Source organism: Calliopsis andreniformis, chromosome 7, assembly GCF_051401765.1.
Source record: "Calliopsis andreniformis isolate RMS-2024a chromosome 7, iyCalAndr_principal, whole genome shotgun sequence".
Classification (NCBI taxonomy): Eukaryota; Metazoa; Arthropoda; class Insecta; order Hymenoptera; family Andrenidae; genus Calliopsis; species Calliopsis andreniformis.
In genome coordinates, this window is record NC_135068.1 from 5,018,397 (window position 1) to 5,045,673 (window position 27,277).

Consider the following 27,277-nt stretch of genomic DNA (forward strand, 5'->3'; position numbering starts at 1 on the left):
TGAGTAGCGAAGGTTTGCCAATATCTCCGTCCGAGAAATCGTTGACAGGTAGTTCAGTGTCTGAGGAGAACGAGAAAACTGTATCGCGATCGCCGTCAACTTACTCGATCAGGGAGGACAAATGGCCAGATCTGGTCGTTTCGAGGCCTAGAAAGCTGGACGCCTGGTGGATGCCGAGACGTAAGTACATAGCGCGATAGGTGCATGCCTCTCGGTCGGTTTTGGCGCGAGATTCGAACGCTCCCTGCGCCGTTGCGCTCCGTTAGCGTGTTTATACACCCGATTGCGCGCACGTGATCCTTTTTCTCTCATTAAACCACGCGTGGTTACGTGATCGTTGATGGAAATATTACGTGGGATCCACGACGAGGACAGATACGGGTTGTTTACCTCTGTCATGAGGGATCACCGTTACGGTGTACTATGGCTTCAGCTGACCGTAGAGCACAGGTGAACGATTACGACTATTGGTGATTTAATTGCCTACGCATGTTTAGCTTGCTCATTCTGTAATTGTTTCTAAATCGCCTGATACCTTGGTAGTTGCTTACTGAAGGGAACCTAGTTCTAGGGTTTCACGTAGATGAAAGTACAATAGGTAAAGATAGACTTGAGTTCTTAGGTGTCGTGTATTTTGATAAGCCTGTTATGATGTACAGTTTAGTTACTTTAATTACAATTTTGAAGTTACGATGTAAGGTGAAAGTGCATCAAGATTGTGGGATAATGAAGAGCATACGCAATAACTCTTCGCTATAAGATCGCAGCTCGAGGTCAATAACAAGCTTATTCATGTGTCTATAATGTACACCTATTTTGTCAGAAATCTAAAGAATTATGGTCCATTTACTACATATGTATAATACCTGATCACTGAGCTTATAACAAGAAAGTACTGTTCGATGTCTAACATAAGTACCTCAGGATCAGGTATTTCTGATTAATTTATAATTCACTGTGTATCGGACAAATTCAACTGGAAAAGAATAAATATTAACTACCATCTAATTTTAATCCTAATTGACGTAAAATCATACTAAACATATATAACATCCAGTCAAGTCTATAATGTATTTGTGACTTACTACAATATATTTTGTCACTCTCTACGTTATCGATGTTGCTGCATCATGGACAGGTGGCAGCACTTAATAGTCCCTGCCTCGACCATGTATATTGATTATCGTAGGTGGAGGTAAGGTCGGCGGGAGAATCAATATTACTTTTCGCCGGTGAGCTCGCCATATTCGTCATGAAATTTTTGGTGCACGTTCGAGACACGAAGCACGTTACTATCTCCGACAGTGTATAAATCTCTGTAATGATTTGTTAATAAAAGTTCGACCAGTGCAACGCTAATATTACGATGTAGCCAACAGCCAAATGGCAACAGTCGTTTTTTCCGCTTAAGCTGATATTTCTTTTCATCGCTTCTACTGCAGTGTCTATATTTAAGTTTCTACGCATTCGAGTTACTATCTCAACTACATCGAACAAACTTCGTGACGACAGCATCACTGGAAGGGATCATCTCGAGTGCACTGTTTAGATCAATTCCCAGTGAACGTCCAACAAAACGGGAGCAACAATTCAATCTATGATGGTCATATCATTGACGCAACGTAGCATTACATCAGCTGATTGAACTCATTAAAAACGAGACAGATATAAAGGATACGTGCTATATACGCTGAAGGAAGGAAGTACTCAGAACAGGGTAATACCCTTCACTTGAAGACCACAGTGGAATCCTGAAGAACCACTTATTCTTTTTCAAAGAAATCCACCTGCTCTGTTGACTAGTGTGTTTCTTAGTCAACATCGCCGCGTTACGGCGGTAAAAGGCTCAAGTGATCGATAGCAAAGGGATATTCGGTGATTTGTGAGGGGAAGTCCGGATTGGGAGTCCACTGAAGGGATCTAATCGCTACGAACGGTCTTCTATGCGGCAAGAACCCCAAAGCGGTCTGAAGCTCAGGCCTCCGGGCGAGCACGGCGGTGTGCATAACGGCGGGGTCATGCTCGAGGAAGACATGGCTGGTGCCCAGGACACCATATACCTGTGCAACTTCCGGGTATCGGTAGACGGCGAGTGGCTGTGCCTGAAAGAGCTTCAGGATGTCGAGTTCTCACTGCAAGACTCGATGCAGCGGTCGCCATCGCCGCCGCTCGCTCTCAGTGGTACTAATCATCCTCACCATCATCACCATCACCACCACAAGCACCGTCAGCAACAGCTTCCCGAGCAGCGAGAGCTTCGCGATATCATGCCGTCAAGTCCACCGCCATTGCAGCACGTCTCCAGCTTGTGTCTGTACTTGATGTTCTTGCACTACTCGCTTCACTTCACCCTCCTGGGCCATCTTTTTTGGGACGTGGGCTGAAGCTTCGCACTGACCTAACCGCGGCATCTTCAATGTATCTTTGATCTATGATTGTATTGGCATTGAATTCACGTTTCAGTTCTCGCTGTGTTTAGTTTACTGTCGGTCAAGGCAACTGGATGTAAATTGAGTCTGTGAAGAAATGGGTACCAACGTTATCAGTATTGTGGTTGGTTTTGTGTTGTTTGAAGACATGATTGTGTTAGGTCATCTCCTGAGTGGTGGAAATAGACAACATTGTTTTTGGGACTCTTTTGTACTGTTGCTAACATCATTAGGATCATTTTTTAGGTCCATGTTAGGATACCTTTTGTGAAGTATTGTTATTTGTTTCTTAGAGATTGCAAGAGAGAGGGATTATTTTTCTAGTTGCGTGGTCAGAGACTTTTTCGTTCAATGTTGATTTTAAATAGCTTGATTTCTCGTAATAACATTAGTCTGAATTATTATTTAAATGGGAACTAACAATTCACAATAGCTATTGCTTCCTACAGTCCTCTAAAGCTTTCTGTATAGTGCTACTTTAGTTTCGATTGTGCATTTGTAGCTTGGCTATGACTAATTTATTGTCTTCAGTTTGTAACAATAGTATAACTGTTACAGTTTAATTAAAAAATTGTTGAATTTGACTGTTTACAGAGAAAAATCTATTGACTGCTACTTACTAATTTTTTTCAGATACTTTAATGACACTTTAATTCAATTTTCTAACTACTCCTCTTACTCCATATTTGATCCAAAAATGGAGTAACAGTGTTTTTTTCTTATATTTCTCAAACACTTATCACCTGTAGATTTTTAATATGTGTTAATGGGATAACCTAATACTTATGGGAGATCCTACGGGTCATATATGTATCTATTTTTAATCAATTAGTGTTTAAATTAATAAATTAATTAAATACGTTTTATTTAATGATAGTTGACAAAGTAAGATTATTTTTTCATAAAGATACATAAGTAAACTTCTGTGTCTGTTTAACGTTGGGTACCTAAAGTTTCATTGCAATCTCTGGATTGATGCATTTCTCTAAAAGTTCTCTGCGTACAATTAAGTAGTCAAATGTATCTATCGCATTTTCGTTTTGAATCGTCTTGTCTTCAGATTGGCGCAGCTTTACAGTTTAATGATTTTACGTTGCGCTTCATCGATATTCGCATTCGCAAGTATCACCCCCATATTATTGCCAAGACTGACATACTTTGTAACAAGTTTTTAAATAAGAAAATCACAAAAAACAAACAAGAATCAAAACGATGATTTTACTTAAAACAATTTAATCTTGTTCTTCAAATTCGGACAACAACCTGTTGTTTTTACAGCACGAGATCCAGTGATCATCGAAAGGAGTAATCTTGTTAATATCTCGAAACTGATTGTGAAGGAACTGATCGAAACATCCTTGAAATATGGTCGAATGCTCGATTCCGATCATATGCCTTTGCAACATTTCTTCATCGTTCTTGAACACGTGCTTAGGCATGGTTTACGACCAAAGAAGGTAAATAACACCTTCGAAACACCGGAATATATTTCTCTGAATATAGAAGAATGGCACTAACTGCCTCCGTTTTTAGGGTCTGCTTGGACCTAAGAAGGAACTCTGGGACATACTCCAACTCGTTGAGAAATATTGTCCCGAGGCACAGGACATTACGTCCAGTATTCGTGACCTACCTACTGTTAGGTATAATCTAATTTTATTTCTACCTATTCAGACCCATACAAAAGTTAAATTTTAATCATGCTGCTTGAATTCGACTGTCATTTAGATTTCAGACTTTGGAAATCTGCAATTCGTCTTGCAATAGATGGTTTTTAGATGAGACAATGACAAGTCACGTGGTAGCGTTTGGTCAGACGTTAGCACTTCTGATGAAACGCAGATATTTTCCAATAGATAACCTCATAATTGTCATATGTCTTGTTTAAAAGGGATCTAATTGTTCCTCTATAAGTAACAAATCTTGCTTTTATTTGGATGGAAACATAGTTAAGGTCTTTCATAATTGGACATACGATTGATATATTTGTGTGGTGGACTAAATTCTAAAATTGCACAAAAAAATCTTTATATATCACAGGGAGAATGCTATTGACTCATTTGAACATTGAGTTTAATCACTAGATTTCCTACTTTTATTGGATCCTATTATTTTCTATTTTTAAGATCGAATTTATTTTTTAATTGGCTATTGTCTTCAAATTTTTCATGGATTATGATGAGATTCTCTAAAGCCTGAGACTTATCCTCAGGACGAGAACTGACAATCTTGAGACCCCGAGCTGACTGACCAACGATGACGTAATGTATTGTATATTTCAACTGGGAATGATCCCATAGACTACTGTCCCACCAAGATTCAATTGTTTCGTTTTAACTTTTTCCAAATAAGGTGTATAAGACTAAAGAACAGTAATGCTTAGAGGATAGCTTATGCATTGATAACTGCGATAAATTTTTTTCACAGTTTGATAGTATTCATGTTCTGGGAATTGACATTTTCTAAATACATTGATGAGCTGTTTTTCTCAAAATAAATTCAACAGATTCATTAAATATAAAATGCGATTGATTCAATCTAGTATTGATGAATTTTACAGTGCCTTAAGGTTTCATTGGTAAATAACTTTGTCTATGATCATCATTTCCTTCCAGCATCAGTTTGTTGCCCATGTCTAAGACTCTTATGTCTAAAAATCTTTCTAAAACATATCGAGAGAAGTCCATCAGTTAATTCCTACAACAAACAATCTTTAAGCGAGTAATTCTAAAAATTAGCTCAAAATGGGTGAAGCATTCTTTCGATGGTAGCACAATGCGTGGCCTTAATGTGTTTGTATCCATAACATGTTCCAAGGGAAATCTTTGTCATGAGATTCACTTCAGTGCAAAGTTATACAGTCCGTTAGCCGCGTTGCCATTTTCAGGACTGCTATGGGTAGGGCGCGAGCGTGGCTACGTATGGCGTTGATGCAGAAAAAGTTAGCGGACTACTTGAAAGTCCTGATCGATCACAAGGAAGACATATTGTCCGAGTATTTCGAGCCAGATGCTTTGATGATGAGCGAGGAGGCAATCGTGATAATGGGCTTGTTGGTCGGCTTAAACGTGATCGATTGCAACTTCTGCGTGAAGGTCAGTCATGCGTTCCCTTGCACCCAGTACACGTGATGGTTATGCGTAACACGGAGAAACTAATTGCGACTCTTGCAACAGGAAGAGGACCTCGATTGCCAGCAGGGAGTGATCGACTTTTCGCTGTACCTGCGCAACAGTAATCACATACCTGGCGAGTCACCAGATGACGAGGTCGAGAACGACAACATGACCACGGTTCTCGATCAAAAGAACTACATCGAGGAACTGAATCGGCATTTAAAGTAATCATTGTGTTTTTATACTGGTTTCCAAGTTCGAACGATTCAACGACAGGGAATCTGTATTTTGCAACGATTTCAGCGCAACTGTGACAAATCTTCAAGCCAAGGTGGAATCTCTGACAACGACGAATGCTCTGATGAAGGAAGACTTGGCTATAGCTAAGAATAATATATTGTCGCTTCACGAGGAAAACAGGCAGTTAAAGAAAGAGTTGGGTATTGAAGTCAAAGATACGAACGAGGTACAGGTTTTTTGAAAGTGTTTTGGTGTTCTTGGATGATCGATGATTATCAAAGGGGAACGTATTTCGGATTCTAGAATGGAAAGGCTCCTATCAAAATCACTGAAACGACAGCGGAGATCGAGGAGTTGAGGAGTAGATTAGAATCTGAGAAGAAAACACGGCAAGACTTAGAGAAGGAGTTAGAATTACAGGTGTCTGACCATTTTTGATGTATCAGACCTTGGTTGTACGTGTTTTAACAAACTTGCACAAAAGATTTGACAAATGAATTTTCTTCGAGCAGATTAGTATGAAATCGGAAATGGAGGTTGCCATGAAGCTGCTGGAGAAAGATATTCATGAAAAACAAGACACGATCATATCACTGCGGAGACAACTTGATGAAATCAAACTGATTAACTTGGAAATGTACAAAAAATTACAGGTGACCACTTGTGCTCCTTATAGTATATTAATCATAACGTGGTATGCTTCGTAGTCTAGGCCCATTATTATTTAATCCTGAGAATAATGTCATTGGACAGTCTTCATGCGCTATCATTTCGCAATTTCTTATGAATATCGAGATTCAGCAAATTCAAGTCCTATTGACAATTCCTGTTGGTTTAGTGACGGGCAAAATTACAATAAACAGATAGTGATAGTTTTATAGCGAGAAAATACTGTACACCATAGAATTTCTTTATATAGTGCACGTTTGGAATTTAAATTTCAACATTTAGAGGGTACAAGTACGTTAAATCTGATTTTCTATGACATAATTTAATGTTCGATTACCAGGCATACCTCAGTTGCAGTCAAAGTATTCACGTTGCACATTAATTCATGTCTCTTTATCATTGCACTTGAAGCGAACTATTCCACAGCATATCGGTTGTCCAATTCCTTTTAATTTCAAACAGCTTTTCAGATTTTTAGCAAACCTAGAAAATGTTTAGCCTTTAGCGATCTCCTCTGACACCAGGGGACTCGGTAGGCTTTCGAATTCCCTGTTTCTGGAGATATTTCCATTATAGGAGTGTGAGCACGAATTAACGCAGAAAGGCGAAATGGTGAGCCGCCTTCACGCGAAGACTAACCAGATCGGGAAGATCCTGCACAACCTCGAGAAATACAACCATATGAAGGAAATCATTCGTAGCCCCCCTACACCAAGTAGTGTCTCTAAATCGATACTCAATAAGACCAGCCCCACTTCGCCTCGAGGTTATCCGTCAGCAGAGGATGGTACCTCAACTGATCAGCAGTCGACTAATAGCCAAGATAAATCCGCTAACAATCAACAACCAACCCCTGTTAACCAACAATCCAATAATAGCAAACAGCAGCAACCCTCTAATGAGTCTCCTAGTAATAAGAAAGAGGAGAAAGCTGACAGCCAGGAGCAAGACCTCAATAATAAGAACTCGGATAAGTCTGATGATAGCTCGGAGCAGAGTAAATGCAATGGCGAGGTCCCTGTGGAAGTTCCCACGACACAGGAGCAATCGAACGCATAAAAAAGTTCGCCTTTTGGGAATGGTTTTTATACTATACACCTTAAAGCTTCGTTTAATATCTTGACTACTAAGAACGAGTATGAGAAATAACAGTTTCTTCATATTCAACTCGTTTCTGAAACGTCCAATGACAACTTCGCAAGCCTCTGTGTATATAGAGATTTGCATGTAGCATTAGTTGATAATTGTGCATATAATTTGTAGCATACAGTATTTCAATTGTTTCGTATTTCTTAAAATAGTCGTAGGGTTCTGTTGTTACTTTCTAAGTTTGAGTAGAGTATTTATCAAATCTTTTATACTGAAATAGTTCTTGTGTAGTTTGAGATTAGGAAGAATAATTATGTGTGCAAATAGGTATACTTGGTACAAATCATTTTGTACCTGAAGTACTGAGAAAGGAGCCTAAGAAAGTGGGAGACAGTTTGAAAGGAAATGAGGATTCTGCAGTACTAATGTTGTTGGACCTTTCAGAAGCATTGACACGTACACCTGACACTAAACAACTATGTCAAATTATCACTTAGATCTCTTACAGAGCAGGACCTCGTATGCCTGAACCGCCTAGGAAATTAATGAAAAAATTAGTCGAACTATTCGACGATTAATTATTGAAAACTTCATGCATCAGTAAGGTTCTAATCAAGTGTCTGTCAAGGTCTGTTTTGATTGAGACACTCTATACCATTAGCTGCACTCCGTTACCGCGTTGTTAACGAAATTGCTATTACACGTACATACAAAACTATTGAAGACAATAATGTCAATAGCGATTTTTACTGTAATATTGTTGCTCTTGAAGCTAAATTGTTACCTGTTTTACCTTCTATTCAGCTTCGATTGCGTTGACGATTCTGTATATAGAGTGTCTCAGGTACTTGTAAGTACATTGTGGGATTAACGATGTGCTTTGATAAATATTAGTTATCCTGTCATGCCGTCGACAGTCTTTCCCCGTTGCATAATTTATCATTGAATATTGCCATGTTATAAGAGCAAATAGATTTGTTTATATCTACTGATAATCAGCTGATGCGTTTATGATAATCGCGGGAAAGAATAATGCTGGTTGACGGATGATCAGTATACTTCCTGAACACTCACCAAGTGGATTCGAATTTATAATCACGTTCCAAGAGGTTAGGAATCCGTACTGCATGCTTTCCGATTAATTTTACAGCTATCCCATTAAGTTTCAGTTAATGAGGAAAGTAGGCGAACTTAGTTTACGTTTTATGGTTTCAGATGAAAGTGATAATAAAAATGGTATAATTTGGACTATTTTTAACGATAGTACATAAAAAATTGATTACACTATTTTCTCTATATAATCTTGTTACTATCACATTAGATTTTGAAATTAGTATGTTATTCTCTTTCGATGTTACCTTTTATGATAAAAATTTGAATCGTAATTTCGCTTAATAGTGATTAAGAATCGGTGAGATTATAGCGAGTGAAGGTTATATTTTGTTAAAAATTGTCCGATTTGTATCGTGTTTGATATCATTTTCATCGGGAAAGCGTCAACTATTTAGTAGTACTATTTCCAGGAAGATGTGATAAGAAGTACAGAATTTGGTATTTTACTTATTTTTGTTTCTGTGCAATTAACGAGGGACTACAGTATCACGATACGATCCCACTATATTTCAACTTTTTTTGAAAGACTATTTCACACGATACGTGTAAATTACACTCATTAAGCATTATGCGATTTCAGGGGTATCCATAATCGTGAAACGGACTATTTTTCGCCTTTGTACTGAAAAAGAATTTATTTCAGGAGTGCGAAGGGTCACTTAAGCATAAGACAGAACTGATCACTAAATTGGAGGCTAAGACGCTATCAATGACTGAAACCATCCAAAAAATGGATGAGAAGTATGTTTATTTGTCTTTCATTAGTGTTAGTTATTTAATAAGCACGGCTGAGTCGTCAGTTTTAGGTTAATTTTTCGAGCGGTTGCTACTTTATTAATCGACAAATATTTACGTCTTTATAGTTCTGTACAGTTCATCTTGCTTTTCCAAACTATCTGTCGACTTGTAGCTTGTAAGGTTTTCATTTTATAACAGAGACTATCCACATGCAGCTTCAAAATTACCCTAGCCTATAACACTTCAGTGTCCCAAGAGTTCTGTTTTCATTGAAACTTTGCTATTTTGCGTGTGATTATCAACAAAATTTTATTTCGAGCACTGATTCAAAAATTATAATTGCTGATGCAAATGCAAACTGCTATTTAAAAAAAAAAAGTTAAAAAGAGAATATAAACTACCATCCGTATAAAAATTCCTCACAAAGCAGCAAGGTTTGAAAAGAAAGTGTTTTCGGCTTCCAGCTGTGTTTACTTTCACAGAATCTCATCACTTTGATCTCACCACGCCTTCTATCATAAGTTGTTCCTTCCCAAAGAGATAGCATAGAAAAGGGCAAAAATGGACATTAATTTATCAAAATATCCGCGTTAAATGTTCTAGCATTTACGTACAAATATTATCGTTGTGATAAGAAATTTTCTATCAGCTGTCTATTCGACGTTCTATCGAGAGATCGCGTGAGACGGCTGTAATTAGAGGTGATTTATTTTTTACTTAGGCATCGTGAACGCGACGGTACTTAGCGTAGAATTAGTCGAGACACGCATTAGCGATAGGTTGATCTATCATTAAACGGAGATGTTGGCAAACCTTCACTCAACGGCTATTTCCGTTATCAATAAAATTACGTCTACGTATGAATATTAATGTTAGAGGGATATTCATGTTTCTCCCGCAATAATTGGTAGATTTATACCTCGAATAACGAATTGCTAAAATGACACGTCGATGGTGTCGAGCGCAGGACATTAGAGATAGCTTTCGAAACCGATTGCCTTGCTCATACGTGAACTGTACATTTCTTTTTCTTCGACATTAACTGTATGTCAATCAATAACATGCGATATATGGTCAATTAGGGGTAAATTGTATTTCAGAAACTGACTTGCGATCATTTTTCATCGTCATGTCTCTTCAGACTCTGCGTCTGTTGGTCTCACTTTGCTCTGCAATTTGTTTTTACATATTTGTAAAGCCGTTATAATCGTTCATGTTCAGGAAGGCACTCACACAATATATGTGCCATACTGTCTTTAAATATAATTATGTATAAGCATCGGGCAGTGGTCGTTATAATGCACCGAAACACTACGTGTGCTTGTACCAATGCAGCGAAAATAAATCTATGACAGAAAACCATTCGCATTTGATTACCCTCAGATCATTGATTTGACCTAAAGCTCTGTTCTCACTTGTTTAATGTTGTTATGAAAGAAATTTAAAGAATTTTAATTCTGTGTTCTTTTGGCTGTGTTCATTTGTTTTGTAGATTAATATGTTTAAAATTTTAATGAAAATTCTAAGAAAACATGAAAACACAAATTTAACGAAGAAACTTGTATCAGATAAAGTATTTACAAATAAATAAAAGTTCGTTTGATTTTGATGAATCAAAATTAGTTTGTCATTATTAACATGTATAGGTTAGAATATTGATGAAGGTTGATTTTTAAACTTGGCACGGCTAAAAGTTATGTAGGAGTGTAGTTTAAGAGATAGCCTTTAAGCTGTAGTACCGTTAGTTTAAAAACATTATAACCAAAGATCTATTGAAAATAAAAGTAATAATAAACAAACACTGGAGGATTTAATTATATTTTGCATCAGATATTCTAGAAATATGCGAGAACGTGGTTTTATGTTATTTTTTGTTATGTGTTGCATTTAAATTTGTATCTACACTTCAATTCTTTGTTTTGTACTGATTTGTTATTCAAAATCTCACAAAATGTTCCAATTAACCTAATATTTTCTATCACGCGTTTCACATGTGTGAATCCAGCTTCAAACGTATTCTATATTCTACAGTTTGCATAACATAGAGGAATATGGCTATGATCAACAACGTACATTTGTTATTTCGTTTCTTTATTACCTTCATTTTTCATTAATTTTCTGTCAATTTTTTAATTAATTTTTATCTAAATTTTTTGCTTTTATAAACTATCGTATTTTTAATAAAGTTTAAGGTAAGTTAAATTGTTTTTGCTGCATCAATAATCGGATGAATGAATTCGGAAAAAAATAAATAAAGGACAGTGAAGATTTACGATCTTGTTGAATTTGCTCAAGGATTAAAGAATATAGTGCCAATGAAAAAACGTACTGTCTGTTTCTTTGGTTAGATAACGATATTTAGTCATGAATAATAGTATAAAAACTTTTCACGAGATTTCGGTCTTAAGTAACAGATTTCTGTTTTCGCAACTTCCTTCCGCCACCGAGTTTAATATTTCTGCAGGCTCAAATAGCGAAACTATAGAATGGTACTGAAACGAATTTTGTTTGAACAGATAACTCTGTCAGTTATTAAAACCATTCAAATTATAAAATAAATTTCCTTTAGTCAATGTTCGAATCACTAAAAATATAGTAATTGTTTACCATTCCCTTTATCCTTCTTAAATGGCACATATGGCAAGAAATTACACAACCACAAAATTCTTATAATTATTTCAATAATAAATGAATAGTTGTCAAATGATCGCAAGACAGTGGCTTAAATACGCTACCTTAAAAAATTGTTGATTTCTTTACTATACATTGGTAACCCATTCTTCACTAATAAATTAAAAAAGAACTTAACAAATAATTAAGTTCCATGTATCAAACTAATTTTGTTTATATTTTGAAAAAAATCTTATCTAGCTTCCAGGAACCTCTTTCATGCATTTCATTTTCCTTAAAATCAGTCATTATCACTCATAGACATTGAATTTAATTTGGATGCCATTTCCAATTAACCCTTTGATTGCCATTGACGCCTATAAGTAGTTTGACTATTAACATTGCTCATAGAAAGTCTACAAGTGCCCTCTAACATGTTAAAAAGAGAACATAATAGAGTTTTATAAATCCCACTGCAAAGTGTTCCAACTTCCACAGTCAAAGGGTTAAACCTCCAAAGCGAACATTTCATAATTTTTTATTTTTTACACGATCGATTCAAGCACATGGTTCTAGTCATAGGGGAAAGTCCGCGTTTCCCAATTATTTTCTATGAAGCGCGAAGAGAAGGTCCTTTGTCCAACAGTTAAGTACCAGCGGTTTGACTTAATCAGGTGCAAGGAAATGGACGGCGTGCGAACTGGTGCCGAGGAGAGAGTGAGGATTTTGGGGGCTGAAGCAGCCGAAAGGGAGGCTAGGGCTCACGGAGTTGAGAGGGAATTGCAACTCGAACGTGAATGGAGGACCTCCTTGCAAGCAGCATCGATTTCCAACGCGGAGAAGATCTCTCAATTACATCAGGAGATTGATCAGTTGCGGCGGGTGTCCGAGGTACGTTCCACATCGGTCTCTCACCTTTGCCCTATTGTGATTACGTGCAAGTTGGTCTGGGAGTAAGTGATCAGACTTTGGAATGGCATTTTAATTAAAACGGGGATGGGGGAAAGTTTGCTGACCTTAGACAGTGGAGTACTCCTTCGTATTTAATCACTGAATCCACAAACGTTCCTAAGCAGGAAATACTTTAACTTTTTTTTATGTGGAATTGAGTATATTATTAATTTTTGGAGATTTGGCGAATTACTTCCATATTCACAGTATGTATATCGATTATACTATAATCGTGGTGCACATAATCGTGACTATTATGAATGTCATATAGCTACTACGTAGCCAGCCAAGCTCGTACGTGTTACTGGTTAGTTATATTATTTGAGTTAATTTTGAAGGATCGTTAAGAAATTCATACTGCTGCGTAGATATTCTAGGTGTTAAAATGTAAATGCAAGTAGTTGCAAAATTTAAAGAATAGAGTCTGAGACTGTGACTTAGGTTTTGAGGTTAGATTCTGGGACAACTTGACTGCACTTCGCTTTTTTAATATAGATACTATCTCTTTTGTCATATTCTACAATAAAATCGTTTACTATTAATATTATTACTACCAGTACACAGGGTGGTTTAAGATGTTACTCTCTTTTTTGAAATTTGTTAAAAGTAGTCATGGAAACTCTTTTTCTTTCTTATTATTGAACTCTCAGAAAACAAGAAGAGGTTTCATTGCATGTTTTTACATGAAATAATACATGAGTACTTAAAGTTTCAGATTGGTTTCTTAATTTCTAAAATAGTTTGAAGAGAGTTGTCGGAAGTTAAGACGTACTTATTTATACTTTTTTTTAGATAATCGAATAGTTAGTTGAGGAAGCCTTAAAGTTTTTATTTTATATCATTTATTTTTCTTTTTGATAAATGTAAAAATAAAAAAACATTTAAGATATGTATTAGAGTTAAATAGAGCTACTCACAGAAATAGATTTAATCTGTTGAGCAGAGTTTTTCAACGGTAGCCACATGACTTATAGAGGAGGAAGAGGGAGACAAGAAAAAAAATGAGGATAGGAAAAGGGGGTTATAGAGGTGGTCGATGTTTTAAAGAGAGCTACAAGCCAAAAAAGGTTGAGAAACCCTGATCTACAGAATTCTCTTTCTAGAAGAGAAGAAAAGAACTATAATAAACAGTAACAAGACAGAGATTGGTTGCTACCTTCTAACACCTTAGCTCAGATATTATGTATGTTATTTAGGGTTAAATCTACTCATTACTTTAAAACCCTCTTATAGATATCATTACAACACGCTTAATTATAACAAGTCTTATATTTCAACCCTCTAACGTGTGAAAGATAATATCTTTTTACAACAAGCGTCTCGTGTTTCAATATCACGAGTAATTGACTGCCCTTAAAGGGACTTCCCTCTCCCCGGCTTGAAACTTTATCAATCTTCCAAACTTTAGCGACTGGAACAATCGAATCTTCTTGCTAATTGTCGATGCGCCTCGATTCGTCGTCTGGCGATCCTCACCGAAGAAATTTCTCGGCAAGAACTTAGCTACGAAGTACGCTCGTTCCTCTCCAGGTATCGAGTGTGTAATTCCAGGTTGATTCGTGTTTCAGAAATACTTGACGCTACAGGAGGAGCATTACGCGCTGAAGGAGATCTGCACCGAGCAGGAACGAACTCTGGAGGAACTTGGAGGACAATTGAGCGTGGCCAAATTGGCGGCAGTCGAATTACGTGAGGCCGCTGACAACGCTCAGCAGCAACAACAGCAGCAGCAACAGCAGCAGGAGGGTGCGACGACCTGGGCGAATGATCGACTGGTTACCCATTGCAAGGGCTGCAACCGTGAGTTCAACCTCACTCGTCGTAAGGTAATCAAACTTTTTAATTGCCCCCACGCCTTCCACCATCCCCGTGATTCCGGCTCGCCCCTTCACCCAGCGCATGAGCTTGCGCTAGAACGTAGCGCGGGGCGCTTAATCGTTCAATTATCCTTGCCACTCTGAAAATTACTGGTTCCACGGTCCAGATTTCTCCTCTCGGTCAGCTGTTCGAATCGGCCAGAAGCTCAGCTAGCACGAAGTGAACGATGCTGACGGCGGCAAGAGGTTTTATCACGGGCTCAAGATACGCCTCTGCCTCGACCCTACCCACCTAACTCCGGGAGATTGGAATCGCGTGCATCAGTGGGAGCTTTGATGCACGACAGTTCTGTTATTAGCGGCTAGCCCTGTATCGCTGTTAGGCCTTCCCATTACAAGTAGGCTCCTCGTTTGTTCCCTTCTCAGCGAATGTCGGGGTAATTGAAAAGATCTTTGGGCAAATCGTTGATTAGATCTTACCACACGCCAGGGATCTTGTGATATATCCTATCTACTTCATCTTGTGTACTCTTATTTTTTGGATTTTTTGTTGCATGTCTTGATTATTAAGTGGCCAAGTTTGGTGTTTCCTTTTTTTATTGTGTACTTTGTTCCGTGACAACGTTGGATTCCTGTGATGGATTGCTTTTAGTAGCCATCTGTGCACGTAAATGTGGGCCTAGGTCCTCAATTGAGGATTTAAAATTCAGCCTGGAATAAAATTCCTTGCAACCAGAAAGTCAAGTGAAGTTCTCCAAACCCACCTCAATGTTTCGTTTTGGATGAGGGTTAATTTATCCTACTGTTGACTGCTGGTGATGGCTACCTGTACAGTGGTCTCTAATAAGCATTAACTCGTTTGGTAGGGTGTAGGACCTTGTGCTTTCCTGCTACATTCACTCTGCACGTAAATATCCCATAATTCTGAAGTTGTACAGTATACTACACATATAGTCTACTTGCTCCAACGTGTCGGGGAACAAAACGATGGCTTTGCAAGCTATCGAAGGGATCATGTGTTAATTGGACTGCGAGCAAGAAAAGTTGCAAAGGTTCCCTTTTTTTTCAAGTTGAATCACAGTGAGGCACGATATAAGCACTTAAAGTATTCAGCCAAATCAGATCGTTTCGGGGCGTAGTTGCGTGCATCGATAAGGCAAGGCAGCGCAGAGAGTATATTCGTGCATTCGTCATACGGATATATCCCGCGAGAAAATTTATGCATTGCAGGACTTTATCGAAATTTCGTAGACGTGCACGATAGACACGATTTACTGAAGCGTCTTGAGGCTACGTTAATGGGATTGCTAGCCTTTGTCTTCGTAAATGTGAAGGAAAAAAAATTAGTTCATTTAGTTTGTTGCTTTATTCAACCTGGCTGTGAAGCAAGAGTTTGCAAGTAGCGATGTAACAAGTTTGATTAGTGTTCAGAAACAGCTCTAACAGTGTGATAAACGCCTTTTGATGACGACAATCCAGACCTGAACCATACCCAGCAGCAAAGCAGCAAGATGGTACATAATTTTTATAACTCAGGCTTTTTGTGATGTTCTGAATTTAATATTTTCTTGGGCCTCTTTTTACCTAATTTTCAGTCATTTTATTAGAATAGTTTTACCAATTACCTCGATTCTCTGAGCAATACACTAGCTGTCGTCTAATGACTCCTGTACCTAGTGGATAGCTACTATAGGTGACTTAAGTATATGTAATTTTGAAGTGAATAGAGAACAGCTGTGCATACAATTATTGTATTATCCTAGATATTATAGTACACATATTTAGGTATGTACTTATAATGCTCACGGATAGTGCATTTGGGATTGTTATTAGCTTCGGTAAGTTACCACTGAATCAGGGTTCCTTAAATCTGCGAGAACATACAATTTCTCGATTACCAGTATACGTATATAATATAGACACATGTCTCAAGTCCTCACTGTTGTAAGCCACAGGCAGCAGATTCTGCTTAAGGTTCCATTTGAGCTTTTCACTCTCCTACATATTTCAGCGTGTCTCAGAGATGGTTTGTTGAACCAGTACAGTATATCTATACGTCCAAAATAACGAATTGGAGATTTTCGTGACATAAAGTTAGGAATGCTATTTACTATTTTGTAGCTAGCACGTCTTTCTGTCCATGAGACATAAAGTCCCAGTAAACCAACTTTACGTCTACATGGTCTACCAAAATCGTTTATTGCTCCTTCCAAAAGTTTCTCACCTACGCGGCACCATCGGGCAATTCATGTGTACTATCTATACATATATCTACTTTTATATGGAATGCATGCACGTTGAACATGCATATTCAACGGGTGTCGTGATAGAGACGTTGCTCGGCCCATAAAACACATTTAGACCTCGGGTTCTCCTTTTTTTCGACGCTACCGGAGGTCCGAGGAAGACACGGGGCATTACGAAGGGATGTGCTTGAGGAACAGTGTGGTAAGTTATTGCATAATAACAAGCCAGTCCCTGGGATACTCTTGTTAGTCATTTTTCGCGGCGTTCGAGTATTACCATACTGTTTAATATAGAATAGGCTAGCTATGGGTATACATGTGCATGGGATCATGCTAGTGGGCAAGTGGTCTACATTGCCGCCAATCTACTCGAAAGCATGTTCCTGGAAAAACTGAAGCGAAAACGCGGACCTACGTACTTACACATGCAAAGCCATGCAAAACAATAACCCTGGACAATCTAGTAGTTGTCGTGGCTGGCGGCGTTAACGTGGTAAATTTGCTCCTTCGTGTGAAAGTGGTATTAGCGTGGAATTGTTGTACGCTGGGAGTGTTTGTTGTCTAGTTGCGAGGTAATTTCTGGATCATTGGGAAGGATGTTAAATATAGTTCCAGGCTTGGAATAGACACTGCAATGAGTTACTCGCAGGTTCCTGGATTAGATGTACGCATAGTAGCCTATACAAACGGTTTGACCTACAGGTGGTGGATTTAGGAGGTCATTCGAAAATACAAAGTTAGACTAAAGCCAAGAATAATAAAATTAGTATAATCTGTGCAACTTTGCATATCTAGCGATACTATTGCCAGCTCGAACTTCCTGGCAAAGATTAAAAGGGCAGTGGATATCATAGCCACTTTCTGATTGAGAGTTATGGAATCTCATCCTAGTTGTATGGCCAGAATGTCTCCTGACATTTAGATTGAATTTTTATGCATTTATGAGAAATTGCAATATTCAAAAAATGTCAGATACAGTGTTCACATTTATTCTTAATTTCGTTGAGTGTTCAGTTAATTATCTCATGACTAAATAGCATTCAGCTACACCTTAATTCATTATTAACCAAGTGAATCAATATTAACTTTCTCCGTCGTTTTAATATGAATAAGTGATTTTCCCGAAATCCTTTCAGCTTTGATTGCTGTGTTATCTAATTCGATCCTATTCGATTAATTTATATGCTAAAAATACATATTCTGTTTGCAATTAATTCCCTGTTAATTGCGTCCTTGCGGTTCAAAAATCTCATTGCGAAAATGGCTCCGTTTTTACAACCACTTACCGAGAGTTTTCATTAATTATGAGGTAAAAAATCAATAATTACTTTTTTTTCCTTCTCTGTGCAAATCATTTGCTCAAAGTCCTCGAAATTACATATTACATCTGTGTCCAATCATATTAACGACTTCAATTGATGGCGCAATAATTAAATTCGAAAGTATGATTGGCGTACATAGTGTGCATATTGCATATTGCAAATTGCAAATTGCAAATTGCAAATTAGGATAAGGGACTGCTATCATTTGCAATGGCGAAATAGCTTCATAACGTTGAAAACAGGCAACATCGATTTGCGCGCAGATGTTAATAAGTGAAACATATCGAACGTCTTACACATCGATTGCAGCAGAAAACGATATCGCGAGGAGCGGCTTTCAACGGATTTTCGATAATTACGTTCGATAGCGTTAGCGTTATGGCTGGTATAAAATCTGGCAACTATAATTTCCACCTGATACGGATATTTTTCCTAGAAGATGAGTTAAATTTTTCAAAATGGGAACTTCCACGTTTTTCAAGATTTATTTTGTTCCTTTTATATTTTTAGCAACACATTCAGTGGCTTAAAATATTTGAATAATAATAGATACTATTGGATAAGGAATGTTAGTATTGAATTATTTATCTTGGTTTTGTAATTAAAAATAAATTAGAAAATTATGAATTAAGTAGGTATTTATTAAACAATTCTATTATATATTAGGAGAGAGTTGTTAAAGCGAGCAGGATAGTTTACGCGTTCTTAAAGTTCTTTTCTCTAAATGAAATTTGATATCAATAATCTCCATTCTAAGTTTGTATCAAAGTTTTTCAGAGAAAATTGCAGTCATACGATAAACCATCTGTATTTGGAGGCATATAAATAGTACATAAATCTTTACCACCTCAAGAAATGAAATTTTAATAACATTTCATGATACAATAACAACATGAAATTTTAATAACAGGATGTACTCGTTATAAGTTCGTTGCTGGTTACAAACAACGAGTTAAAAAAAATAGAGGACTGTGCATTATTAACTCATTTCTATCTTATCAAAGGTTAGATTAAAACGAATGAAAAAATAATTCCCATAGATAAAGAAATAAAGTTGATCTTATAACGAAAACATACTGTAGTTTGATGACAAAACAGAAAGTTTAACATTGGTCTAGATGAATTCGATAAAAAAGAGATCAATTAGATTAAAAAGAATGAAAAAATAACTTCCATAAATACAGATACAGCGACGAACTTATAACGAAGAAGTACTTCACAATTTCATGACGAAAAATTCAACATTGTTCCTGTTTCATATAAAAGCTCATATTTCTCTATTTCATAATAATTATTATCGTAATATTAACTTCTTTTCCCAAATACACAAATCCTCATTTCACGGGAGAAACAGTTTACTGGTAATGAGACACGTTCAATTAGGCTAACGTTTGCCTAAGGCCTAAGAAAAAACGAATGGTTCGTCCGTTCACGCGATCATAGGCAAAATAACCGGGATTTCGTTCGTGGCACGAAGGCGAAACAACCGAAAGGGTTGTTTTCTAATTTGCCATGTTTTTGCAATGTAGACTGGTACCTATCCTTCGCTTCATTCTGATCACAGCACGGGAGATTGGACGTAATGGGTGAAGATCACACGTTCCAGCCTGTAATAAAAGCGCAAATCTACGCGATTGAACACATTAAGAACTCACTGGTTGTGAGTCCATAGAAACCATTCAGTTGGATTAAGCTATTAGAAACTGTTATTCAATTTCGATGCCAGTCTCATGGCTTTTACCTCGTGGTTAGGCTTTTAGCAGTTGTCTGGTATGGTGGCATGTGGTAGAATCACTGTCATTCCCTTATCAAGAATGATTAATAATACTAAACAGAAAATTCACAGATTTTCAGTTTATTGATATTTTACATAACAAATGTTAAAAGGAGGCAGTATAAATATTGTGACCTCACTATATCAGTTAACTTTCAATTAGTGTCTTTCGGTAGATAGTTTTAGCTGTGGAGGTGATATTGAGATCAGAAGAGGGAATGTACAAGTAATAAATAGATATGATTAAAATCAGGGGGATTTGGACTTGGTTTCATTGACCAAAATACAAAATCTTAGAAACTGTCATCCATTGTCTGCTTTATTATCTCTTTGAGTGTCCTGATGCTTTATGGTATCTCCAGGTCAAACCTGCTGCTGTCTCTTATACGATGAAATATTAAATATCTCAAAAGCTATTAAACACCTATACCTAAAATTGAATAGCAATAACTCTATTTTTAAATCCACTATTTCACTGTACAAGATTTTATTAAACAGTGAATATAGTAGCACCTCTTGACCAAAGAAGCTACGTAGGATTTACGACTAAGGAGCCATCAAATCATTGCTGAGATATTCATACATCCCTGAATGAGGTCTGGAGTCCTTGCCTCACATAAGAAACGTCGAACCCCTCGCTCCAGCATCCAAAATATATTAGCTTCAATATCCCCGCAGACTTCACGACCAGGCTGTGTCCCAGCTAGCTTCTCACTCATAGAAAGACCCGATACTATTCTGAGCAAGCGTCCCTAATAATTCTGTCGGATCCACTATTACGTTGGGATTGCAAACTTTCGTATCATCAAAAATGCAGCTTTCATTTCTTCCAGAAACTGTCGCAGGACCTGATTTACTCAGGTATCTATTCCTAGCACACTACCCAACCACGTCGAGTATGCCCGAGCTCGAATTCTTCGGTTCATCCAGAGTCGATCACTCGGTCGACCGTATCTCTTGAACTCGATCGTCAGCCTGATTTATTGCACCTGAAAAGTATCTATAAGTAGTATCCATTCCTGCGAAGATAAAGTGAACTGGGCAGGCTGCGGTGTCCCAGTCACCGATCCACCGCGTTTGGGTCGTAAGTCATGTTGATGGGACGGTTCAATAATTAACTTCCCAAGGAAATCGGTTATCGGGATGATATTATTCGGGCTCTTACCTCCCTGGTAATAACTGGTAACTATCCTCCAATGGATGAAGGTCCGCCATCCTATTCAGGAGGATTTAATTTAGATGTAAAATTTAGTGTGGTGGTCGCGCTAGATCCTGGGCCGTGCCTCGTCTCTTTTTTCCTTTTCAGACGACGGATTCCGCATTATTATAATAGACCGACGGTAATGGCTTGAAAATAAAGACCACCGAGTAATGGAGAAATCGTGGATAGCGGAAAGCCTGATGGGTGGAGGGTGTGGGCAGAACGTATAGACACCATAAAGTTCCCTCGTTCTACTTCTCCCTTTACTCCCGCTTATTCTTAAGATTGGCAAACCCCTCTGAGTGTTTCTTATTGTTCGAAGGACTCCTTGAGTTCTCAATCATGTTCGTTTGCTTCCTGTTTGTTCTTTCTTCGTGAGAGTCAGTTACTCGATGGTTAAATGATTTTCTTTAATATTTTTTTTAAATATTTTTCTTTAATTATTGTTGGGTAACATGTTCCTTCAGTATAAGCATATGTTTCACAAGTGAATTTGTCACATATAGACACCATAAAGTTCCCTCGTTCTACTTCTCCCTTTACTCCCGCTTATTCTTAAGATTGGCAAACCCCTCTGAGTGTTTCTTATTGTTCGAAGGACTTCTTGAGTTCTCAATCATGTTCGTTTGCTTCCTGTTTGTTCTTTCTTCGTGAGAGTCAGTTACTCGATGGTTAAATGATTTTCTTTAATATTTTTTTTAAATATTTTTCTTTAATTATTGTTGGGTAACATGTTCCTTCAGTGTAAGCATATGTTTCACAAGTGAATTTGTCAGAGAGAAATACGTTTCTAAGGCCAACTAGTGGAATGGTTCATTATGGTCACGCAAGGGTCAGTGGTGGTTTATCAAATATGTGACTGACAGTGAAAAGTAATAATTTTATATAGAAGTTTATTTGAGAGCTTTTATTAATACATTGATAACTGACAGTTCTTGGAGCCTTAGCTAAAATTTCTAAAAGTTCATAGCTGGGTACTAGGAACATAGTTTTGCGTCGTTTTAGTGTTTATAGCTGAATTTTGGCAAATCAGCTACAGACTTTAAAATGACATAGAGTAATTATTTTTTATGTAATATTTGCTATAGACTATGTTAATAATTAGCATATCTTGAATTAAGTTCAAGCACAGTAGAATTTCAGCTTCCAATGCTAGAAAATGTGTGTCCTAAATTTTGTACGTAATAGTCTCAAACAGAACCCCTGAGTATTACTTTTTACTTAAAATTTCATTTTACAACCATTTCTTTGATAAAGAAATTATTTAATTAAAACATTTAAGAAAAGGTTCTTTCTTGAGAATGCAGTTCCTGTGTCACAGAATTTAATTAATATTTCGAAGTTAAATTAATCAAATGTCCGATATCTTCACAACTTAATTTCTTTCACTTAAGGTGCATCTGTAGAAGAATTGAAAATGCGAGCATCTATTTTTTATTGTCACATTCTTTTAAATGTTCGCTGCAAAGCATTCGAAAACAAAGAAGTGCCAGATGCAGAAACCGGGCTAATTGTAGTTACGGATAACTAATGCACAGAAATTTCTTAAAAATTTATTCTTAGAATACTTCACTGATTATAGTAAAATAAACGAATTCACTTATTTAAGGTATTCAGTGATAATACTTTATTACATAATTTATTACATAATTTAGTTTTTTGTTTATCCTTTATATTTATTAAAAAAAAGATGTTTTAAAATTTGAGCAGCATGAAAGTCAATCCTTAGCAATAATAAAAGAAGGCCAACCCTTAAATAACTTAGCATGATTAAAGTGATTTACTCATTTGTAACCAAATTTGTCTTCAGAAATCAGATCTTTGCTGTAAGCTCATCAATTAAACCTTCTCATTATAATATTGACATCAGTGTAAGTGGAGTTTAATATCATCAAAGGACATTGACGTGTGACCATAATTTTCTACCTAAATATCTCCGTTCAATTTATCTAATATATAATTTTAATTGATCATGAATAATGATGGGATTTACCAGTTGAACATCAGTTCACACACACTTCTACCACTGTTATTAATCAATTAGTTTACCAAGCGCTCGTGATTGGTAGCCAATGATTAGGTGTCTCAACTTCCAGTAATTTCGGTGTGAATATTGTAATGGAAATAGAATGTCAACGTCTCTGTAATTAAAAAATATTCTAGTTCATCAATTCGATTCTTGTATCACTCTGAATTCAATTGTTTTTTAACTATACGAAATACGAACATGGAATTTGACGATAAATAAAGGCATTATCTCATCAGAATAACTTTAACAGATTCGAGACCAATGACCCACTCATTCAGTCATGCTATTATTTTACCCTGTTGGCCCAGGATTCACTATTTGAGTAAGTTTTATATCTCTGAGAATGCTGCCACTAGAGACAGTATTGCCAAAATACAGTACTTCATCACTATGGATCAGAATTGCACGAATTCCCTCTTTGGCTATAGTGGGGGAAATTGGGAGGTGTTGAATGGAGTAACGACGGATGTCCTATTGTATTCTGTTGCTAAAAGCTGGCCCCTGTCTAGGGTCTAGACTTATGTCAATAGAACATGCGTAATTTCTTCCCCCACCTTCCAATACACCCAATGAAATTTCTTCCAGTATACCCAATAAAGGAATCCCTGCTATAGACTCAAGGCTCACTGGAGACTTTAAAAGTAGGAACATGTTTCTAAAACTAACCTATAAACTAAGACTGTAAGTGAGAACTATAGCAATTAAACTTCGTTTGTTCTAAATAATTTCAAGATATAATGAATATAACAAAAAGCTTATAAGGCGACAATACTGTAACCAGTCTAACTGTCTTAAATTAATCACTGATAGATTCCAAATATCGCCAGTTTTACAAGAATAATTTCTGAACACCTGGTTGCCTTTTCCTCAAACTGAAATTGGTATTCGACCCCAGTCCTTCTGCTGAAGAACATCTTAAGACACTTCAAGGGTGACCAGCGACCGTAGACTTAAAGTCTGGTCGCGAGAAAGGGAATATTAAAAGCACTCTCATCTGAAGTTGACGGAAGGACAATGGGTTCGCAAGTGGTGAGAGCAAAAAGCTGGACTGTTGTGCGCGTGCTAACTTCAGGTGCGAACGGAAGACTTTTTTCAACTTGTCAGCGTCACGAACGTAACTCCCGATCGCTAATCGCGTAGCAAAGGCTTCTTATTGTTAGCAACTGGGACTCTGCATCAACCAGATTTTAAATTTTGTGTCGATGACAGATCGAGAAAACATATTGCGATCGCAGGATATCAAGGGAAAGTGGAATCGATGGTGACACGATATATCAGTTTGATTGAAAGGTTTATTGCGTTTGAAGGTGGACAGTTGTGAAATGATCATTTTTGATCCCGCGATGAAATTGAACACGCCGTCAACACGAAATCATCGGTAATAATAGGAATTGACAGTTTTTGGAGTTTTCATTTGCTGTAACGTGTGTTCGAACTCACTCGATTTAATAGAATAATGCTTCGTAATATGTATGAAAATATTTCGATATGAATTGAGAGTCGTGAAAATGGAAAGAATTGATCAATGCATACTGATTGATTCATACTATTAATTTTACTTTGTTATTTTTATCTGCTGTGAATGATCAGATTTGCTACATATGAATTCAACAGTGAGTGGAAAGCTAAAGTTAGTATCAGATTTTAAACGACAAAGAAGGTTACTTATTTTTTACGAAACAAATGCAAAATTCATATCGTATTTTTGTTTAAAACTGATTGAACGACCAATAAAGTATCGTTTCAATTCAATATCGTTTTAATGTGTTCACATTATTTCACATTATGTTATAAGATATTACTGCGTATACAGATGGGTTCAATGTATTTGTGCATTAAACAGTTAGTCAAAGCGCCTTTTGTGTCTGGAGTCCTTGCTCGCAGAGCCCATTTCATCAAGTCCTAACTTGTAGACCTCGTTTCATCCAGTCTTTGCCTGTAGACTCTGTTTCATGTAGCCTTTCCTTATAGCCCCTATTTCGCAGAGTCTCTGCTTGTTGGCCTCATGTCACAGAGTCCTTGCGTGGAGTCCCCTATTCATGGAGAATCACCTATTCCTGTAAATTGTTATTTAAATTATTATTTAGTGTTAATATTAGAATTAGGTTATTGTGACAGCAATTGGAAAAACTAAACAAACGCAAGAATTGTCGTTTGCGTTTCGAAAAAGCTGGCAAATCAAATGACCTACGTCCCAGCGTTCCAACTACATTGTACCAATTCCCACATTTTTCTAGGAACTTGGCACTGATATTCTACAATCGTTTCTGTTCCAGCACCACTGTCGAAACTGCGGCAAGATCTTTTGTAACGCTTGCAGCGACAACACCACAGCACTGACCAATTCGGCGAAGCCCGTTCGTGTCTGCGACGAGTGTTATGTATTCCTGGTTGGCCGATACTCATCTCCACGCTAACTCCTTGATCAGTCGGACAACACGGAGCGTTCCTCTTGGATGTTAGCGAGCGAGTAACCTAGAAAAAGGAATAGGGGGAGGGTAAATGGGTTTGGAAAAGCGAAGAAAGGATCTGATCGTCCGAGCGTTCATACCGACACAAATACATACATCGTGTTCTATGAGCGGACATATTCGAGACTGGTAATTTTCAGTTCGACGTATGCTGTTGTTGGGAAAAAGAATTGACGCCTTACTTCGAATCTCTTTCTCGAAATGCCATCGTGACGTTCGCACGATTTACGCCGATTTTTCTGTCCATGAATCGGAGGGACAAACGCCCTTTGCGATAAGATACCTCGAGTCTTGATGGATGGTCCAACGCTGAAAGCAATCCACTTTCTCTGTTTCGAAGCACAATTTTTGTATAATTTTCTGTCGTCGCGATTGTGGCGAGTTATGGAACAATCAAAAGATAGATGTTATTGCGTTTATTGAGTTTGTAGAATTTTTTAGTTTCCTTTTCCCTGGGAACTTTAATTGTTTAAGTTAGCGAGTCACGATGCTAATGGGGTATGAACACTTTATATTCATATGTAAATCCGCCCTTGAATTGGAGTTGCGAAATCTCGAGACTGCAGTTATGCTTATGCTGTAGTTTGTTGAATGCGTGCCTGTATAATAATATTTTTGAAAGATTCTGTAGTACCGGGAAGATTTTATGCAAATAAAAGGCTGGTTTTGTATTTTGTTTGTTGTCAGTGATTTCTATCCCCTTTGTGTATGATTGGAGTTGAAGGTATACAAGGAAAAATGGATATCTGAATTAATTTGTGAATCAAAAATTTAATATGAATCAGTAAAATTATATGTTTTAAGAAGAAAGTGATCTAACTTTGTCAATAATCTAACCTAACAGTTTCATTTTATAAAGTTAACTTGAAGTTTTTATTCACAAAACTGTAGTGTATTTATGCTAATTGATAATAAAGATTGACACAAGCATTGCTGATAATGTGTATGATACTATTAGTATTACAGATTAAAAATTTTAGTAGCTTGAGGCACACAGCAGTGAGGTATCTTATGAGAGATAATTCTATACGACTGCAAAGGTTTCTAAGAGTTTCTTTACTAAAACTTTATTAACTAGTATAACATAGTTTTTAGTATTTTCCAGGTGTTTGCGAGAAGTATTCAACATTATTAAAAAATCGTAAAAATAGTATAATACACACATTGGACAAAGGATAGCACATCCAGAGATTAGATCCCTAGGTTCTTCTAGCAAATGTTATTCGCGATACTAGATCACCTACGTAGGTTCTTGGATATCTTAATAAATGCTATAGTACGAAACTTTCCCATATTATAACATCACCTATAATGTTTGGTGATTCATTTATCACACCTGCCAACTAATGTCCATACGTGCTACATGCTCATACACTTTAAGTACCATTACAGTCTCGTGTTAAGGAACTTTATCGAACCACATTAAGGGTGATTAAGTTCTTACGAGAATACATATTGCACA

The 27,277-nt window shown here is 37.1% G+C and overlaps 1 protein-coding gene across 5 annotated transcripts; it reads left to right on the forward strand.

Annotated features, from left to right (window-relative positions):
• LOC143181534 (protein RUFY3) lies at positions 1-26,486 on the forward strand. 5 transcript variants are annotated; one of them, XM_076381978.1, is made up of 12 exons: positions 1-180; positions 3,708-3,886; positions 3,963-4,072; positions 5,317-5,524; positions 5,606-5,769; positions 5,849-6,011; positions 6,089-6,205; positions 6,298-6,438; positions 9,300-9,397; positions 12,679-12,895; positions 14,524-14,781; positions 25,621-26,486. In XM_076381978.1, the coding sequence occupies exons 1-12, from the start codon at positions 171-173 to the stop codon at positions 25,759-25,761; spliced, it is 1,806 nt and encodes a 601-aa protein (XP_076238093.1). In that variant the 5' UTR covers positions 1-170; the 3' UTR covers positions 25,762-26,486. The 5 variants fall into 5 exon arrangements, 4 of the variants coding, with proteins under 4 accessions (XP_076238093.1, XP_076238091.1, XP_076238092.1 ...); XM_076381976.1 differs by lacking the exon at positions 1-180 and adding an exon at positions 1,243-2,310; XM_076381977.1 differs by lacking the exon at positions 1-180 and adding an exon at positions 1,243-2,181.
• Positions 26,487-27,277: the final 791 nt, after the last annotated feature.

Bases quoted from the DNA above. Each gene is read 5' to 3' on its own strand.
- LOC143181534 (XM_076381976.1), top strand. From the start codon at position 1,944: ATGCGGCAAGAACCCCAAAGCGGTCTGAAGCTCAGGCCTCCGGGCGAG. The intron at 5,770-5,848 runs GTAATCATTGTG...CAACGATTTCAG, and splicing joins GAACTGAATCGGCATTTAAA to CGCAACTGTGACAAATCTTC. The intron at 6,012-6,088 runs GTACAGGTTTTT...TTCGGATTCTAG, and splicing joins AAGTCAAAGATACGAACGAG to AATGGAAAGGCTCCTATCAA.